Here is a 20,880-nt window from a genome sequence, read left to right on the forward strand (position 1 = left end):
TGAATGTTGTTACATCGTAGGCTGAATTGCAAAAGTTAGATTTTCTGGCAAAGCGATTTCCTCCCATACTGTCCTTTAGCTCCTGTCTCATTTTTATATATAGATCTATGGCATGGTTTTTTATTCTTGTCTAATGTTTCTATTATTTGTACCTGTGTATGGGAGGGGTTTTTCTCTTTTCTTTTTTCTCTTGCCTATTTTCAACCACCTCAAATATTTCTTGTAAGTGTAGGGAGTTACAAATAAAATTTTAAGCTCACTGAATTTATAAATTCCCAGGGTATTCATTATAAAAAAACAAACAGAGATACACAAAGTCATTATCCTTCCCCTCTCTTCTTCAATCCCATTCTCTTTCCCTCCCCAAAATGCTAATATCAGCGGCTGGATCCTTCCACGTTTTTATGTCTGCTCACACAAACAGACCCATTATTCAGGACCCCTCTCCCAGACCACCTTTCATCTTCTCTCCCTTGCTCATAACCCTCCAGGCACCTCAGTTTCCTACTGTTCTGAGAACATGAACAGCACACTGCCAACTCTAATCAGGATTTCAACAGATATTTTTAGGAGATCCGAAAAAAATTTGTGTTCATTCATTCATCAAGTATTTATTAGGCACTTAAAATGTGCCAGGCACTTTCTGGCCACTGGGGACTCAGTGGAGAACAAAACACAAGAATCCTGCTTGCAAGGAACTCACATTTTGGTGGGGTAAACAGACCATGAAAATAAGGAAATAAGCAAGATAATTTAAATTCACATACTCTGGTTCTCTTCCTTCCAATTTCTTGGAACTGGGATAAACTACAATTTTAGAAAGTCTGAGGTAGAAATATAAGCAGATTTAAGATGGAGTTTATATAAGAGTGTAAATGTTCAAGAAGTGCCAAGAAACTTCTGAAAGAAAGCATAGTGAAGGACAACTTGCTCTCAGTGCTGGGATACAGCAGTAGATAAACTGACCCAAATCCCTGCCCTCTTGGAACTTACATACTAATGAGTGAACAAAAATAATAAACAAGTCAATGAGCAATGTTTTACAGCAAGGGTTGGCAAATTATGGCTTGAGGGCAAAAAGTGGCTGGCCATCTGTTTTTATAAATAAAGTTTTATTGGAACACAAGCACACTCATTTGTCTCTGTATTTTTGATGGCTGCTTTCAAAGGTAGAGTTCAGTAACTGAGACAGAGACCTCATGACCCACAAAGCCTAAACTATTTACTACCTGACCCTTTACCCAAAATGTTTGCCAACTCTGACTCACAGATGCTTTAAGCATAAATACACATAGGAAAAAACAGAGATACGCAGGATTTCTCAGCCTGTTTTTCTATTCCCCCTCCATTCACTCTCCTGCCTCTGGTTCCTCCAGGTGTTTAGGATGGGGGTAAAAACTGGGGGTGAGGGATAGAGAAAGTGGCAAAAAGCTCTTACTTGACTGGTATAGCTGCAGTTTATTTTGTGAGATAATTAAAATCATGACATTTTCCTGTATATATTGTAATTCTATTATTTTGTATTTGTTCTTTGAAATGTTCATGTTCGTATCACAAAGGAACCCTTTTTATGCAGGTGGAGAAGCTGACAGACTAAATAGATGATGCAACCCAAATCTTAAAGTGTCTGTTTTGTATTTGATTTAATCCTCCTTTTTTTAGAGAGTGCTTTCAGAGGTCTCTGCCAGTGCCTTGCTTGTCTTAAAAAGCTGCCAGAGACATAGTGGTAAAGTAGAAACAACAGAAATTGCTGCCAGCAGATCTGGGATGTAACTTCACATCTATTCCTTAATAGCTGAACGAGCATATGCAAGTTATATCACTTCCTTGAGACCAGGATTGCTCAAATGGAAAAATAACGGTAATAACGCCTATCCCAAAAGTGTGGTTGTGAGCTTTATCTATGACAGTGGTCTCAACCAGCAGTGATTTTGCCCCTGAGGGGACACTGGGCAATGTCTGGAAATATTTTTGGTTGTCACAAGTGGGACGGGTTGTGTGCTTGTATCAAGTGGGTAGAAGTCAAGGATTTGCTAAATAACTTACAATACACAAGACATGTCCTCAAAACAAAACAATCATCCAGCCAAAAATGTCAACAGTGCCAGGACTGAGAAACACAAATACATGATGATATAAATTAAAAGTGCTTAGCCCAATCTCTGGCACTCAGTAGATACTTACTATGATAGATTCACGTCCCACTCTCCCTTAACTCATTAGACTCAAGTCAGTCAATCAGCAAATAATCAATAAAAGAGTGTTGTGCATATTTATTTATCCATTCAACAAATATTTACTAAGGACCTATACCAATTACTGGGTAAGTCCCAGGCACTGACTCCATAAAATGTACACACTAAGGTGGATACTAAACCTCACAGCAGCTAATGTAGAATATTTTACCAGATTTTATATGAGAAGAGAAAAAAAGAAATAGATTTCTTTGAAAAACATAAGCCTCAAATAACTTTTAGTCATGATGTTAAGGCTTAAATATTTGGAGACAGGTATAGGATGCTATTGGGAGGATGAAAACAATGTGCCTAAAGATGCATTCTAAAATCTCATGCATGGTAATACACGTAAGATGTTATCATGTCTAAAAGTATAGCTTCTGGGGCGCCTGGGTGGCTCAGTCATTAAGCATCTGCCTTCGGCTCAGGTCATGATCCCAGGGTCCTGGGATCGAGCCCCACATCGGGCTCCCTGCTCGGCGGGAGGCCTGCTTCTCCCTCTCCCACTCCCCCTGCTTGTGTTCCCTCTCTCGCTGTGTCTCTGTCTGTCAAATAAATAAATAAAATCTTTAAAATAAAATAAAATAAAATAAAGGTATAGCTTCTGCTCCTTCAATAGCTAATGCAAGAAATACACCAAGCAGAGCAGCAAGAAAAGAAGAATCTGTTGAATATCCACTTGGCTTTACAAAGAAAGGAAAAACCTCATTTGAAGGTTAGGAACACCTGGCTTCAGTTAATGTGCATGTCCCTCAGGTAAGCAGTAATGAGAAGACAAACTGGGGAAATTAACAAGGTCCAGGACCCAGCTCTCTGACTTACTTGGTACAAGACCCTGGGCAACTATTTACCCACTGTATGCCTTAGTGTTCTCAACTGTTCGATAGGAATAAAAATAGTAACAAAACTTCACAAGATTTTGTGAGGATCCTATAGAGCACCTGGCAACTTAGTCACTTAATATATGATAGGCACTACTTTTGTTATTACATCATATTTGCCTAACCTTAATGATTTAATCAAATATGCCCTCTTCTCTGTCAACTAGTCATTACTCAACATTTATTTACCTTGCACTTTTTACAACAAAGACCATCACTGCATTGAGAGTCTTGAGTCAAGGTGCATTTCTTACAACATTCTGCTCCTTCAAGGACACACTCCTAAGGAATACAAAGATTTTCAAAACATCAGAAAATGGTGTCATTTTCTAAAAGTACCAGGATATTTTTTTAAAATAAATGTATAACCCCACAATAATAATCTTTCTTCCATATATCCCATGAAATTTCCAGACATAACACCAACTCTGTATGTCTCAGTGAGTGGACCTGGAATGACCCTGAACAACCTAAAAAAAAAAAAAACCATCAAAACACCCAGAGACTTACTGCCGGGGTCCCACAGTCACACTCCTCTCCAGTTTCAATGAAGCCATTTCCACACTCAGGAGGATCAAGAAGCTGTGGGATGAAACCAAAAGGATAAAATATGGATAAATCAAGATCAAAGACCTTATGAGAGACCATAAGTACCACAACCATACATCTGGTATACCTGTCAGTCATTTCCAAGTATATTTTTATTTTCCTAAACTTGAAAGCATAACTCTAGAACTTTAGAACTGGGAACTTGAGAACAGAAGTGTGTGCTTCTGCGGGGGAAATCGGAGGGGTGGACGAACCATGAGAGACTATGGACTCTGAGAAACAAACTGAGGGTTCTAGAGGGGAGGGGAGTGGGAGGATGGGTTGGCCTGGTGGTGGGTATTGAGGAGGGCACGTTCTGCATGGAGCACTGGGTGTTATGCACAAACAATGAATCATGGAACACTTCATCTAGAACTAATGATGTAATGTATGGGGATTAACATAAGAATAAAAAAAAAAAAGAAGTGTGTGCTTCTGTTTCCATTTCAGATTGGAAATTCAGATTTACATATGTAATATACATATGGATTCCAGTAAATGCCACCAAAATAAAAGATGATCTAGCCATTGACTGAACCCAAGCCAGACTGATTCCTGAAATTTCATTTCAAGCAGGAAGCAAGGGATTTGGAGACAGAAAGTGTGGGTTCTAATCTTGGCTCAGCTACTTTATCTTGGGCAAACGGCTTGTCATCTCAGAGCACAAGTGCTTTAATATTTAAAGCAGGAATAATAATAATATTATCTGCCCATCTACATCAAAAATTGTTGGAGGATCAAGTTCAATCATCTGTGAAAGCCATTTACTAACTATATATCCTTGTGAAATAGCAAGTTATTTCATAGACAATTAGGAAAACATCACAAAACTTAATGAATCCACTGATTTATTTAATATAAAATATAGCTTCTCCAATTAACATAGCTTTGCAGAACGCAGTAATAATAACTGGCCCCAGAGATAGAAGTAACTTTTAGCATGTACAAGAGTACATTTTAAGACTATTTTATTTTTCAACTCTCCATCAATTTCATTATCTTTTGAGCATAACTTATCTTACGGTGATAGGTAAAATTACCAAGTAGCTGTTATGTCCCAGTTATATAATATTCATTTAGAAGTTCATCAAAGTTTACATATTATAGAATGGAATGGAACACACACCTATCAACAGACACAAGCCCACACACACACTTTCTTAACTAACTAGAGGGGGGGAAATACCAATTAAGAAAGCAGCAGCAATGACAACAACAAAATCCCCACCTGATTTCAAATATTCTCTCCTCTCCTACAAAATAATCAACACATCTCTAGATTCTATTTTCAGCTGAAAGGGATCATAACAAATGAGACAGCTTTGAAAGCCAACACTAAAACTTATCCAGATGAAAAATCCACTTATTATTTTACTCTGAGCTCAGAATAATCAGTTATTTTTGTAAAAAGACTTGAGTTGTTTTTCATTTATAGCAGCAGGGAGTTAGTTCAAATGTACCTTCTGAAACTTTTGCAAAGAGTCTTTAAAATGGTCACTTTGCTTTTCAAAGCAATATGATACACTTTCTAAATTTCACTGGAATAGACAGGGAATGAAACCAGGTAAATGATGATAAAGGCAACACCACACATCACTGTGGTGAGCAGAAGAACGTAACAGTTCACATAATTAAGAAGAACCAAGAATTCTGCTTTAACATGCTTACTTTCAAATCCATGAGGAAGATCTGCTTTCAAGTCAGTAACCAGAGTTTGTTCTGCAAGTTGGAAAGGCCTCTGACAAAGTCTAAGTACACAGACTTTCTCCTTTTCTGCTTTAAGCAGCCTTGGCTTTCATACTGAGAAGTAATAGCAATTTTAATCATACTGCTCATTCTGAAAGGCACTGACAGGGAGTTATGAGGGGGAGAAAAGCCCTTTCTATCAGTATGAGCTGTGATTACATATACAAACAAACAAAAAAGGAACCAAGAAAATGAAAAAGAAAGGCAAATGAAACCATCTTTGCAAGCTAATCATTTTTTTTTTTTTTAAGATTTTATTTATTTATTTGACAGACAGAGACACAGCGAGAGAGGGACACAAGCAGGGGGAGTGGGAGAGGGAGAAGCAGGCTCCCTGCAGAGTAGGGAGCCCGATGCGGGACTCGATCCCAGGACCCTGGGATCATGACCTGAGCTGAAGGCAGTCGCTTAACTGAGCCACCCAGGCGCCCACAAGCTAATCATTTTTCAGAAAGCACACAGTCTTATTTCTACCTACTTTCTATTCCCATCACAACAGCCCAAAATGCCAGGGTGCTTGGGTGGCTCAGGGGATAGAGCCCTGTGTCAAATCCCCTGTTGAGCTCTGTGCTTAGCATGGAGTCTGCTTGAGATTCTCTCTCCCTCCCTCTGTGCCCCTCCCCCAACTCACACACAAGCTCTCTCTCTCTCTCTCAAATAAATAAATCTTAAAAAAAAAAAAAAAGAATAGCCCAAAATACCAAAGATTAAAGCTGACTTTAGAATGCAGATATTTTGCGTATCTAACATATGGACATAAAAGCCAAGTTGGAAACGTTTCTTTTTGTAAGATCCAATGGCTAGAAATTCATGCTTATAATACCTTAGGAAAGATTAATAACTAATAACTCTGATCACACTTAGTACCTTAGAAGGTTTGTTGAAAAGGCAGGCACCACCTCCACTATTCAGAAAGTCATGATACTCTTCAATATTACACTGGGTGAACTTTTTAGGAAGATAATACCTGTAAGACAGAAGAAAAGCAGTAACTGGATATAATTTTAGTCCCCCTTGTCTGTATGTTAGTCTTAAACTTGAACATTGTTAAAATTGTAACATTATTCTTAAAAATGAAAGAATAAATTCCACGTATGTACAGCATTTGTGTTAAATCCCTAAGACTTTGATTCTACCAGCATATTTCTAAATTCCTCATTTGGTGATTAATAGTGACTATGGGCTGTTCATTATTAGCATATGCATTCAAAAGAAACACACACATACCTATATTTTCAATCAAAGAGCACAGGAATAATGAGTCTTTCTTAAATATAAAAACTGGATCCCAAACTGCAGAAGATTTTACAAAATTACTGATTTGTAATCTATGAATGTGTCAAAGTCATGAAAGTCAAAGAAAACTGAGGAACTGTTTCAGACTGAAGGAAGATAAGATTGATTCTGAACCATCTGTTAAAGTGGCATTTTTTGAAATACAGGGCTAATTTTGAGTGAGGGCTAAAAATTAGATAATTTTATTGGTTGCATTGTGGTTCTGTAGGAGAATGCACTTGTTTGTAGGCAATGCACACTGAGGTGTTTGGGGGTGATGAGGTACAATGCTAGTGACTTATGACTCAGAGGACAAAAAGGTTCTTTGTTACTATTCCTGCAACTTTTCTTAATTATAAGATTATGTCAAAATACAAAAAAAACAAAAAGGATCAGAAGAAAAAGAAATGTGGCTAGAGAACAATTTGGCAATATGTATGAAGAACCTTCAAAATGAGAAATATCCTTAAATCTAGTAATTCTACTTTAAGAAATTTTTCTTGAGGAAATAACTAGCTATGTATACAAAGATGAATGAACAAAGGAACTTATAGCACAATTTGTAATAGCAAATGCCATGAAAATCATGTAAATGTTTAGAAGAAAACTGTTAACTGTGATATATTAATAAAATAGAATACCATGGAATTATTAATAACATATCTATTATATTCAATGCTTTCTCAAAATTTTCATTTCTATACCTCTAAGTAGGACTGGTTTTCATTTCAACATGCTTTCCAACACGTAGCAGTGCGCAGAGACTTCAGAAAGTAGAAACGAAAGGGGAGGTGCCCACAGGAAATACAGGTCCATAATTAATACTGTTGCGTGATGTCTGACACAGCTCAAATCATATAGAGCATCATGCCAGACAACATTTTCTTTAAAAAGCTTTTCTCTTGAACACATCCATTTGATGTAAGAGGAGTTCTAATGCAAAGAGCTATGTACATTTCTGAGTGTCGCCATTTGATTTTGCTACACATTATGCTTCGTCTAGGCAGATTGCCTATAAAATTTTGTTTTTAGTAATTAAGCAGAATAATCAAACATAACATACTAAATAGCTTTTAAAAGACGAGAACCTCTAGCTTGGAATTTAGTAAGTGTTAGAAAATTACAATTATGGATAAGGACTTTTATCATTCCCTTTTATTACTAAACAGAAACTCCAAAGATATTTTGAAAAATATTTTAATACATGTTTGCATATACATTCCCTCTATCATTTATCTTCCTTGTCATACATTTCTTGGGAGCTCAAAATGCAAATATCAATAAATATTTATTGAAAATCAAGTGTGTCAGGAGATTATGGTGTGAGATCAAACAGAAATACCTATTAGTGTAAGATGTAATACTCAAAGATTCACAACTAATTGGTGAGGCAAAGCATAAGGACATACGGAATTAAATTACAATGCAGGAGTTAAAATTATAATAAATCTCAAATGGTTAGAAATGTGGTTAGAGAGAAATGAGAATTCCAAATGAAAAGAATATATCAACAGAATCAAAAGAGGCTGGAAATTAATGTACATTTATGGTGAGCAAATTTTTAAGAAGCTTAAAATCCATGTAGGATTATGGTTAGAAGATCAAAAAAGCTGGAAACCCCTGTATAACTATCATAATAAGCAAACCAACCATGAATAGCAGGGGAAAACGAGGTTATAAATGAGGATGAAGAAAGATTATGCATATCCAAGTACTGGAGGAAGAACTCCAAACCTTATTCTTCAGACAACAGAGTCTCAACAAAAGTTCTGAGCAGGAAAATGATATGATTCATGTGCAGAAAGAGGAGAATGGAAGAATTTGTGCTGTATACATTCAATGAACTAGAACTGTATATTATCAGCATGGATAAATCTTAAAAACATAAAGATCAAAAAGAGCAAATCACAGAAGAGTACATATAGTATGACTCCTTTCATATAAACTAAAAACATGCAAAGCAATGCTATGTATTACTTCAACACACACATATAAACAATAAAAGTATTAAAAGGGGCTTGTGAATAATATGAACCAAATTCAAGACAGTAGTGACTTTGGCTGGGATTGGGGAGCAACAAGAGAGAACAGAAGGGAGATTTAACTATGTAGAACGTATTTTTTTAGGCCGAGTGATGGTATACAAGGTTCATTCTTCTACTCTTTATGCCTCTTGAAATCAGCCATTGTAGGAGTACTTACACCACAAAAATCAGAGAAAGCTACAAATCCAGGTTCTTTTCTTGTTTTTTATTTTGAGAATCAGCTTACCAGCACACTACTGTTTACAACCCATTTAATTGGAATTGAAGAGACAAAAGAAAAGAAAATTAGTAGGTAAGCCATGAAGAACAAAGCTGTTCCTCACTTACATTTCTAGCCTAGATGAAAGGCTAACAAAGTCTTTGGTCTTCTATCTTAACTGACAACAATTGTTTTCATAAATAAGAGACTATTTTATGAAAATATTTTATAATAGAGAGCCATTGAGAAAATCTACATCCAATTTTCTTTTTAATGTCAATGGTGAGGTTCCACGCACTAAGCTGTTGGTGTCATATTCCTAAGGAGACAATAGCACAGCAGAGAAAGTAAAAGTGAGTTATTTTCAAATAGAAGTGGCTTACCCAGTGTCTCCCATTATGCATCCAGACCATGTGTCCTCACATCTACACTCACCTAAGAGAAAATGAATACAAATGCCTTTTTATAAAGTGAAAACAGGTGCATTAGAGTAGTTTTTAAAGGTATATCTTCACTTTATTCCTTAAATACCCTTAAGAAGTAATACCTGCTTTCTAAGTTTCCTTATATTTGAAGTTTTGCATGCATTCATAATAACAAAAATCTACTTTGACCATATCAAGATTATATAATTTTTACTAAATTAAAACCTTGATATTTTAACAAGTGGCCTTATTTTTAAAGCATTCATTAAAATGCTTTAAAATGGCTTAACAATCTAATACTAGTGAAATAGCATCACTAGAGGATTCTGTTTTCACAGTCCCTTATGGGAATTCTTACAATTTCTTGTCCAGTTTTAAAACCTCTGCACCAAAGCTGCTGATAGAAGGCAGTATAGTATATTGTTTAAGCAGAAAGGCTTAAACTACCTGGGTTCAAAACCTGGACTTGCCACTTACTATATGAGTAATCTCAGAGACGTTACCCTTTTAACATCCAGTCACCTTATTCTGTAAAATGGGGCTAATTGCAGGATTATCTTGAGGATTAAATGAGTATCTAGATGTAGATAATACTGGCATTCAATTATCTGTCTTTTAATGGGCACTTCATAATGGTAATAGTTATTATTAATATAAACAATCATTTATATTTGTTATTAAAATAATAAGATAAATATGATTCTAATCAACTTACTCCAAATACATGACGTTTGACTATTCCTGGTGAATTAACTTTACCTACTTGGGAAAATATATTCTTCCTAGATGCTAGTCCCAGCATAGTTTACCAGAGCCCTTTAGCAGGCAAACTCTCCTCTATGGCCATACTAAGAGATGTTTTAAATAAACCATAATAAAACAGTATACCTTGAACCTACATGCTTAGGATTCTCTACGAGACCATTTAAAATTACCAAACTGAGCTTATTTTGTCCTTTTTTAAATTCAACAATGAATTTATCACCACATAGCTTTAAATGTTAATTACACATGGAGACATCTTCACCTACAGGGCAAACATTATCTTGTATAATTTTTGAAGAAAATATTATATGCCCCAGCTGTTTATCTTATACCATCTCCCAAACTCATTTGATCAAGCAACTGAATTTAAAATCTCATTCTCCAAAATATTTATAGAGAGTCTACTTTAAATACAACTAAACCACAAGGGTGAACTTACCACTTGCTAACTTTCTTTTGTCTGAGATAATACCAATATTATGGGCTAATGACTGGGCGAGAGTAACTGCCATTAAATCAGTTTTCCCAAACTGAAAAACAAGAGCAAAAACAAAATACATGTAAATGGGAATTATTTTTTATTTAAGATGGACCAGAGAAAAATGACACAATATAATTGGAAATAAGGAATTTCTAAGCCTCTTATTTAGTAGAGGTTAAACATACAGTAGCTAACGCTGAACGATGGAGCATTTGAGAAAAAAGCTGTAAGAAATAAACCTATGTTTGATTCAATCTTATAGGGAAGACTAGAAGCCAGGGAATCACCACCTTTCGGGTTTAGAAAATTAAGTCTAATTCTGAGTCCAAATTTCACTAGTGACATTTCTGAAAAACTTAATACTTGTATATACATAAGTCAGTCTTTTAGAAAATAATAAAAGTAAATGTGTAAATTATTTGGAACTTGTTCATTTTTGTGTGTCTACTTGCATGCCCCAAATTTCCCCAAATTAAATAGAATGTGGCTTCAGAAAACAAATGGTATGAGTAACAGGAAGTGGTAATGATCTGTGGGCAAAAGAAACTTGAGACCTAAAGATACTTTTTTCAATATGTTGATTCAGGTATTTTTCTTTTAGATCACTTCCATCAGACTTAGTGCCTTAGGGGTAAAAGAAACTCTTCGGAAAACTTAGTCTATTTTTTTCTCCAAAACTTTGCCAAATATTGAAGAAGGAAGAATATTTCCAATTGGGTTGTCAGGTAGTAAGCCAATGCTTCAAGAATTACTCAGTTCTTCAGGAAATCAGCCAAAGCATAGACAGGGCCTTATTTTCAATAAAGATAAAAGTAAAGATTTTATCTATATAATTTGTAAATAGCTAAATTTGGAGATTATTCTAAGTAGAACATGAACAGAATTATCAAATATTATCTTCCATTATTTTCCTATTCTCTGTCCTCCGGTCATTTATAGCAACCATATTGGTTGTGAATAAAACAACCTAACATCTAGAGAATAAGGAATATGAGAAATTATCTCTTAAATATTAGGAAAACATTTTCAGCCATCATACCACTTTGTATTGTACAGATGTTCACACCTACTTCATTCACGCCTCCTCCTTTCAGCAACGAGCAAATCCCACCAATATAAGCTGCCCCGCTCCGGCTACTCTCAAATTGACTTCCCCTTTTAGAAAAGGAAATGAAAAATGCTTACTGTTCAAAGTTCCAAGTATCACTGCACCTTTCATTATTAATTTACCACACTTACGTTCTCAATGCAAATACATTCCTATACTGTATATTCCTGAGGTAAGGGAGGAATGTGAATATTATTTACACACATAACCAAAGGGTTTCTGAGGGATGTTTCCCCACATGAGCAATAATACCTTCAACAGAACTATACCTGTTTTGAAAAAATCACTAATATGGTGTACTCTGAGGATACAAAATCACTTCTGTGGTATTTCTGACCAAAATGTCTAACTTGAATCTCTCAATGGGAAAACATCAGACATCCCCACAATGCAGAACTTTCTATGAAATAACTGACCTACACTCTTCAAAAATGTTAAACCCAAAATAAACAAAGAAAGGCTGAGGAAATCTCCCAAATTAAAGGAGACTAAAGAGACAGGACAATTAAATGCGATGCATGACCTTGTCTTGGGTCCTGAATGGGGGAGGGAATTAGCTATCAAAGACATTGTTCAGACAATTGGAGAAGCCTGAATATAGGTTACTTAAAAGTACTGTATCACTGTTAAATTTTCTAGTTTTAATAATTTAATTTAATAAAAATTTTAATAAAATTTAATAAATTTAACAAAATTTTAATTAATAAAAATTCAATAATTTACTATGGTGATATAAGAGAATGTTTTTATCTTTAGGGAATATATATGTATTTAGTAGTGAAGGCCCAGTAAGTATCTCCAACTTGCTCTCAAATGGTTCAGGAAAAAAAAAAATTGATAGATAAATGGATAAAAGGAAAAAGGAAGGGAGGGAGGGAAAAAGGGAAGAAGGAAAGAAGGAAGAAAATAATAAACAAATGGGGCAAAATGTAAATAATTAATGAATCTGGGTAAAGAGCATATATTTCCTTGTAGTATTCCTGCAAAGTTTCTATAAATTTGAAATTGTGTAAAATATAAAAGTTACCCAAAAATATACTCTTTTACTTCCATTTATAACTTCCTTCAACAGATCTTACTTTACATAATATGTTTTTTAAATGCTATAATATATAGTTTGCTATTATATCAAATATGCATTTACCCCCCCAAAAAAACCATGAGAGTGAGAAAAAATTAAAAGTAAACTCCAGAAATACTAATGTATTACCTTAGGACCAAAGCAAAGGTAACATTAACATTTAAAATATAGAAACTTTAAAGAATATAATTAATCTGTCACGAATATTCTTTATGAGTATTAACAGTACTTTTACTCAATAAATGCTCTGATTAAATCTCTTGAAAATTAAATAAAAATATACATGCAATAAGAAAATAACTCAAAACTAAACCTCTTATACTTTCATGACAGCTTCAAACAATCTATACTTTAAAACTTCTTCCAAATGTATCTGCCATGTCAAATCCTAATTGCATTATACTGGAGAAAGGCTAAATTTTGCCAGATTCCTATCCTAAATGTCACAAGTAATACAGAATTCAACAGGGAACCAAAAAAAAGTAATAAATCGTAAGTTACATACGAAAAAAGGTGAACTGCATCACTCTTCTCTTTGATAAAATCCCTCCTGTATTTCATAAACTCACGTAGAGTGATCAATGGATTTTCAGATATGGCGAACTTGTTGTCAGCTGCCCAGGTTTCCATAGCAACCAATACTATCCTTGTCTTCAGTTGGTCTTTATATATCTGGTATATTAACAAAAGGAATACACTAGCTATTGTGGTAAAATCAAATGATTTATGAACAGGATTATAAAGCTCCTCTTATGAAAACTCTTTGAGTTCTAGTTAAATGTAAAAAACTCTATTGTCTTTAAGGGAGATCATTATTTTTCTAATTCACATGCATTTTCCTTGAGTAACAGAGAGTCAAACTGTTCACAACTAATACCCAAAGAACAGAGGACTAATTAGAAATAAAAGATCACTTTTTGACAAATATTTGCACCCTTTTTCAAGGATCTCCCTGAGTCTCTTTTCTGGCACCCTGGAGAAAGAATTCACGCATTTTTGGGTTTCCCAAGAGAAGAATGGAACAACGAAGACTCCCCTAGGATATAATTTCTATATAACCTTACTGGTCCCAATTAAACTCATGGAGAAGGTACCCACATTGCCTCGTCAGGCAGAAAGTAAATATAGTAGGATTACTAGTGCATCATTCACACACAGCCAGGCACTCTCTTGAAAACAGCACAACCACCTCTTTCTCCAATGTTGGAAGTACACAATGAATATCTTCGTCAAGGATTAGGACTCAACTTTTTATTTTTCAATGTGAAAAATATAAGGAGAAATTTCAAGCATCAATCCATGGGTAACTTTGACCACCTCCTTTTATCATCTTCCCAGCCAGAGATCAAAATCAATAAAGTCCACTGCAAGGTTACTAGGGACTTACGTATGGGACACCTTGCCTAAAGTGCAATTCAGGGCACCGAAACTATAAGAACCATATTATCCATTCTGTTAGCAATCAGGAGATGAAATTCCTCTATGGCAATATTGAATCAAGTTGATACTTACTAAATCTGCCATGTTCACCACAGATTTCGCATATGTATTGGTATGTACAACTGAAAGCCGATGTTTTTTAAACTGAAAACAAAACAAAACAAAAAAAGTGAAGGGCTTCCAAATAATCACCTCAGCAGAGAAAACATAGTGTAACTGAAATATCTCTATGGCTTTCTGTAAAAAAATTATAAGAGCTGAGAACTAGTTTTTTATATGCTGTGCAGTCTGAGGAAAGGTTCTTAAGAATTTGAGGCCTCAGTTTACTTAACTGCCAGAGGAAGTAAAAAATACCTATTCCATCCATTTCACAAGTTTATTTTTAACACAGAATTGTTATTCAAAATGATAAAACGTAGGAAAGTTGTCTATGAATTGCAAGACATACACATATAAGTAAGGTGGATAGCCAGAAAAAGTGTATGTGAATAGTGTGAAATATCACCACGAAATAGCATGTAAAACCTGATTTTTGGCTTCCCTTAAAATTAGCATCCCTCATGGTGATAACTAGCAAGTACTGAGAGGCAGCCACTCCCATTAGACAGGCCATGTATCTTTTCTTTTGCCACAGGCCTCACCCCTCCCTATTGTTTTACATCTGGCTTACTTCATTTGTGCTACCTGCCTACAGATCTCTGCAGGCATCTGAATGTGCGCTATCCTAAAAAGTCGAAATAATATGTTCTTACAACTTATTCTGATCATGTAAAAATCTCAGGAAACAGTAACATTCACTGACTTCCAAGAGGTTAGAAAGATAAAACTTAGTTCTAGCCTGAACAAAGAAGAACTCAATCTGGATTTTATTATTATTATTATTATTATTATTATTGGCAACAATAGGTGATCGATGTTTGTTTAATCATACGCAAACAAATGACACATTTTCCCTCAAATAAATCACTCAAAGTAAATTAAAATGTACTTATCCCTGAAATTAAGTAAAATTCAGCAATGTGCATCATGGAACATGTTTAGTTTAAAACTGAGGTTACATAGAGCAGGTAACATTACAACTCACTGCTGTGCTGTAAATGTAAGCTACTTCCTGCAACATGCCCATGCACTGAATATACACACTCTGGGTTAAAATAAATGACTCAGCAAGAAGGAAGTTTTGCCAGATTCCTATCCTAAAGTCTTCACTGCTTGCCTATATATAAACATTTCCATATGGTTTGTTGCATAGCAGGCCAGAAATTGAAAAACTGCTTTTCTTTTATCAGGATAAAGCTGTATGCTGCAAACTAAAGTGTCCCATTACTGGTGCCTCACTGATTTCTTCAAAATACAAATATTCATTAAGCAAATCGGAAGGGCTGACTAACTCTAAGTCAAAGAAGTATTTCTGGAATGTCACAAAATACTGCTAGGTACTTCCACCTAACAATGTTTCCAATTTAGAGGTTGTTACTCGCTAACAAAATACATTTGGCTACATACACAAATGTCTTTTCCAAGTTACAATTTTCTGGGTTTCTTGTTTCTTCTAAACATATTTCTGTATCCACCAGTTTTACCCCTTGGCACACACAAGTTCAAACGACAAAAAATTTAGCACATCCTACCATTAGATGATCGTTGACAATCATCAGCTCAATATATTTGGTCTCCTCCTCTATGTTACGAGGATGTCGACGAAGCTGCAATATGGTAAAGGAAATAGCACCTACATAAGCCCCCTGAACTTGGCTGTGGAAAACTAAAAAATATGTTACATATTATGTTGCATATTATACTGTACCCTTTTTCCAAACACTTCTGATTTCGACACTCACAGCCCCTGGCAACCACTTTTCTATTTTGTGAGTTTGATTTTTTTTTTTTTTTTTTTTTGGTTCCACATATAAGTGATACCTTGCAGTATTTATCTTTTTCTGTCTGGTTTATTTCATTTAGCATAATGACTTCCAGGTTCATCCATGTTGTCACAAATGATAGGATTTTCTTCTTTTTCAAGGCTGGATGAAACTCCACTATATATATACACACCACATTTTCTTGATCCAGTCATTCGTTGATGGACACCAACATTGATAACACTGTATTATATAATTGAAATTTGCTGACATAACTTAAATGTTTTCACCAAGGGAAAAAAAAAGGTAAATATGTGAGGTGATGGATGTATTAATTAACTCAATGGAGGGGTTCCTTTCTCTCTCTCTCTCTCTCTCTCTATATATATATATAATCATCCTATTGTATACTTCAAGTATCTTAACAGTTTTGTCAATTAATTATACTACAATAAGGCTGAAAACAGTGTTTTTAATTAAAAAAACTAACATATGAGAGAAATAAACATTTCCACTTTTATTCCTTCAGAATTTTTTTTCATTTTTGTCAATTTTACTCAATTTTTGAACAGGTAATAAATTCATATGATTCAAAGATTAACTAAAGAACTATAAAGAGGTTCAAGATCAAAGTCTTCCTCTCACTTCTGTTCCCCATCTACCTAGTTGCTAACCTTTCTCCCCACAATGGGTATAGCCCAGTTACTGGTTTCTTCCAGAAATATTGATGCATATAAAATCAAACATAACATATATTTTATTTAGTACTTCTATTTATTTCACTAGCTTTTGCATCAGGCAAAATCAGGTTATTTTCATTTACCAGTATATCTTGGAGATTGTAACACATGAAGTGCATTCTTTCTGGTTTAATTTAAGCTTCTGAGGATCTCTGAGAGGATACAGGGGGTGTCTAGTGGACACTTTTATTCTCTAATCTCCAAATCTGGGATTGAGAATGCCCTTTCTTCCTCTGGTACAGTTCAAGGGATCCCCCAAATGATGTAAGAGTTTTATTAAGATAGTTTTGAGAGCTTCCAGGCAGTTTTGGTTTATCTATTACAGCTATGTTATATCTATCTGTTCAACAATGAATTTTCTCCACCTTCAAAATCATGATCAGTGGATGCTACTGGTAGGAGAAACTAAGGCAGCCATATGCCTTGGTTCCCTGCAGTTCATCTATAACACAGTCTTTAACAAGAGCTGTAAAATTAACTTTTTCCATTATGCCATGCTTATCATATGATCTCACTTGTATGTGGAATTTAAGAAACAAAACAGAGAATCTTAGGGGAAGGGAGGGAAAAATTAAACAAGAGGAAATCAGAGAGGGAGACAAACCATAAGAGACTCTTATCATAGGAAACAAACTGAGGGTTGCTGGAGGGGAGGGAGCTGGGGGATGGGGTGACTGGGTGATGGACATTAAGGAGGGCACGTGATGTAATGAGCACTGGGTATTATATAAGACTGCTAAATCACTGACCTCTACCTCTGAAACCAATAATACATTATATGTTAATTAACTGAACTTAATTTAAAAAAACAAAAAATTTGAGGAAAAAATAAAATTATCCTATTCTCTGATCTCATAATTCACAAAAATAAACACTATTTCAAATTAAATCTTGTTGGCAATCTTCATTTACTTAACTGGGCCTCAATATATACATATATTCACAAAATACATAAAGCTCCTGGTAGCAATTCATGGAACCCAAAGCCTTCTGAGAGGCAGTGTATAAAGCATATATGGTTATAAGCACTTCTCTGAGACTAGACTTTCTAAGTCAGAATCTGAACTCCACCACTGAGTAACTCACTATTACCCTGGGCAAGGCTCTTAAGCTTCTTATGCTTCAATGTCCTTAGCAGTAAAATGGGGATAATAATAATACCTTCCTCATAAGATTATAATGAGGATTAAATGAGTTAATACAATTAAAATTTTTAGAACAGAGCCAGGCACGGGTACCTGTGCCTCAATAAAACAAACAAAAACCAATTATTATTCACATTAGAAATGTGCCTATAGTTATTTTATTTCATACTTATTAAACATATTTTATACAGAAGATAACTGGTTTCTTACTAGAAATCTTACTAGAGATCCATTTCTCTCATCCTGTGTTTTTTATGCCAAACACACACACATAATACATGATATCTTAATTCTAATAACCAGGGTTCTGTTGTTTCCTTTTCTTTTTTGAGTATACTGGACACACAATGCTACATTAGTTTCAGGTGTACAACCTAGTGATTCAACTTCATACGTTACTCTGTGCTCACTGAGCCATCTGTCACCAGACAACACTCTTTTTTTTTTTTTTTTTAAGATTTTATTTATTTATTTGACAGAGAGAGAGAGAGAGAGACAGCTAGAGAGGGAACACAAGCAGGGGGAGTGGAAGAGGGAGAAGCAGGCTTCCCACCGAGCAGGGAGCCGGATGCGGGGCTTGATCCCAGGACCCCAGGATCATGACCTGAGCCGAAGGCAGACGCTTAACAACTGAGCCACCCAGGCGCCCCCAGACAACACTCTTAAAATATCACTGACTATTCCCTGTGCTGTGCCCTTTACCCCCATGACTTACTCATTCCCTACCTGGAAGCCTGTGTCTCCCACTGTCCTTCACACATGTTGCCCATCTCTCCACTCACTTCCCTCTGGCAACCACATTTGTCCTCTACATTTACAGATCTGATTCTGCTTTTTGTTTGTTTATGCATTTTATATATCTTAGACTCCACAAATGAGAGAAATCATATGGAATTTTGATGACTAGAGCTCTTATTCTACCTCAACCATTTCCCAACTCTACATTTCTGGTCATTTTCACATTTCAAAGACATCATTTTTTTTTCCCGTGAAAGGGGATTAACAGTACCTACACTTCATGTGGTGTAAAGCAGGATACAAGGACTTAGTATTTTTGCTAAGTCCAAGATCCACTGAACATTCATAAAGTGGACATCCTGAGTTTATATCCCAGACTCAACGTAGCTCAAGGGTGACAAGAGCATTCTGTGGCTTTAAAACCTGATGGAGTCCCTCTTAAAGGGGTATCTTTACAAGTAGACTCCATGACGTGATACAACACACAACCCAGGCAAGAAAAGAGGCCTACGATAGAAAGGACCGGAGATGCCATAGCTAGGGCCATAATCTGCCTGTATGATGAATAACCATATTATCAACACTATCATGAGTCCTTTCTGAGTCTATGAAACAACATGGCCTCCCTCCACGGCTCCTACAGATCGGTCATCTTACTGTTTACCACACCTTGACAAATGCCTGAACTAAGACTTAACCCTCTTACAGAGACTTAATGTAGAGTTAAATGACTGGCAGTTGCCAAGTGTTTTTTTTTTAAAGATTTTATTTATTTGACAGAGAGAGACACAGCGAGAGAGGGAACACAAGCAGGGGGAAAGGGAGAGGGAGAAGCAGGCCTCCCTGAGCCCAATGCGGGGCTCGATCCCAGGACCCTGGGATCATGACCCGAGCCGAAGGCAGACGCTTAACCACTGAGCCACCCAGGTGCCCCTTGCCAAGTGTTTTTAAAACATCATGGAATAGGGCGCCTGGGTGGCTCAGATGGTTGAGCGTCTGCCTTCGGCTCGGGTCATGATCCCGGGGTCCCGGGATCGAGTTCCCCCATCGGGCTCCCTGCTCCTTGGGAGCCTGCTTCTCTCTCTCTCTCTGCCTCTCATGAATAAATAAATAAAATCTTAAAAAAAAAAAAAACCATGGAATATACCTGTGAATACATACCTGCCGTTTACTTCTTTTTGGTCTTGGCTTCAAAATAAATTTTGGTGGAGTAATGTGTACTTGTTGAAATTCTAAAAGGAAATAAAAATAAATGAATTCAGTGCATTTCCCAGGTTTCTTTCAGACAGGGCAAAGTTTTACTATCCCTTCCTCATATAAATTGTATAATTATATTCAATTTAGCTATTAACTATTAGCAATTATTATAGTTATTAAAAATTAATATAAATTCATAACTTATAAATTATATAATTATAACTGTATGGTTATAAAGTTTATAATGTATGTTACATTTAAAGATAATATAGAACATTAATCAAAAAAATTGTGTTCATATGAATACTAAATAAAATATTATCATGAATGAAATTTAAAAAATTTATCTCCAAATTTTAATTTATCTCCAAATATTTCTCATATTTTTCCTATGAATACCACCACATTCTTTATCCAGAATCTTCTGAATAGCCAACCTCACCTTCCAAGACTGACCTTCATTAAAGAATGACACACCAAGTGCTGGTGAAGATGTGAAACAACTAGGTATCTAAGATAGTGCTGATGAGAGTGTCAAATGGTATAACCACTTTAAGAAAAAGGTTCAGCAGTTCTCATACAACCGGAGTTCTCAGAGTGCAATCCAAAAACTAAAGACATCAACATTACCTGGGGACTTGTGGGAAATGCAAACTCTCATAACCCATCCACGATGTACTGAATCAAAAACTCTAGAAACTGGTACAGCCACTATGGAAAACAGTATGGGGGCGCCTGGGTGGCTCAGTTGGTTGAGCGACTGCCTTCGGCTCAGGTCATGATCCTGGAGTCCCTGGATCGAGTCCCGCATCGGGCTCCCTGCTCGGCAGGGAGTCTGCTTCTCCCTCTGACCCTCCCCCCTCTCATGTGCTCTCTCTCATTCTCTCTCTCTCAAATAAATAAATAAAATCTTTAAAAAAAAAAAAA

General features: G+C 35.7%; 1 protein-coding gene across 19 annotated transcripts in view; it reads right to left on the bottom strand.

The window, feature by feature from the left end:
* The window catches only part of ADAM22 (ADAM metallopeptidase domain 22), a 201,465-nt gene that overhangs the window by 46,346 nt on the left and 134,239 nt on the right, over positions 1-20,880 (bottom strand). For all 19 annotated transcript variants that reach the window (XM_081800597.1, XM_081800596.1, XM_081800589.1 and 16 more), the window contains 10 exons: positions 19,918-19,988; positions 15,903-15,977; positions 14,344-14,415; positions 13,337-13,503; positions 11,713-11,797; positions 10,601-10,691; positions 9,355-9,406; positions 6,320-6,419; positions 3,629-3,700; positions 3,308-3,400 (listed from right to left, as the gene is read on the bottom strand). In XM_081800597.1, coding sequence (XP_081656723.1) covers positions 3,308-3,400; positions 3,629-3,700; positions 6,320-6,419; positions 9,355-9,406; positions 10,601-10,691; positions 11,713-11,797; positions 13,337-13,503; positions 14,344-14,415; positions 15,903-15,977; positions 19,918-19,988 — 878 coding nt within the window. The remainder of the gene's footprint in view (positions 1-3,307; positions 3,401-3,628; positions 3,701-6,319; positions 6,420-9,354; positions 9,407-10,600; positions 10,692-11,712; positions 11,798-13,336; positions 13,504-14,343; positions 14,416-15,902; positions 15,978-19,917; positions 19,989-20,880) is intronic.

This window comes from Leptonychotes weddellii, chromosome 12 (assembly GCF_054177405.1).
Source record: "Leptonychotes weddellii isolate Sample4059 chromosome 12, ASM5417740v2, whole genome shotgun sequence".
NCBI classification, from domain to species: domain Eukaryota; kingdom Metazoa; phylum Chordata; class Mammalia; order Carnivora; family Phocidae; genus Leptonychotes; species Leptonychotes weddellii.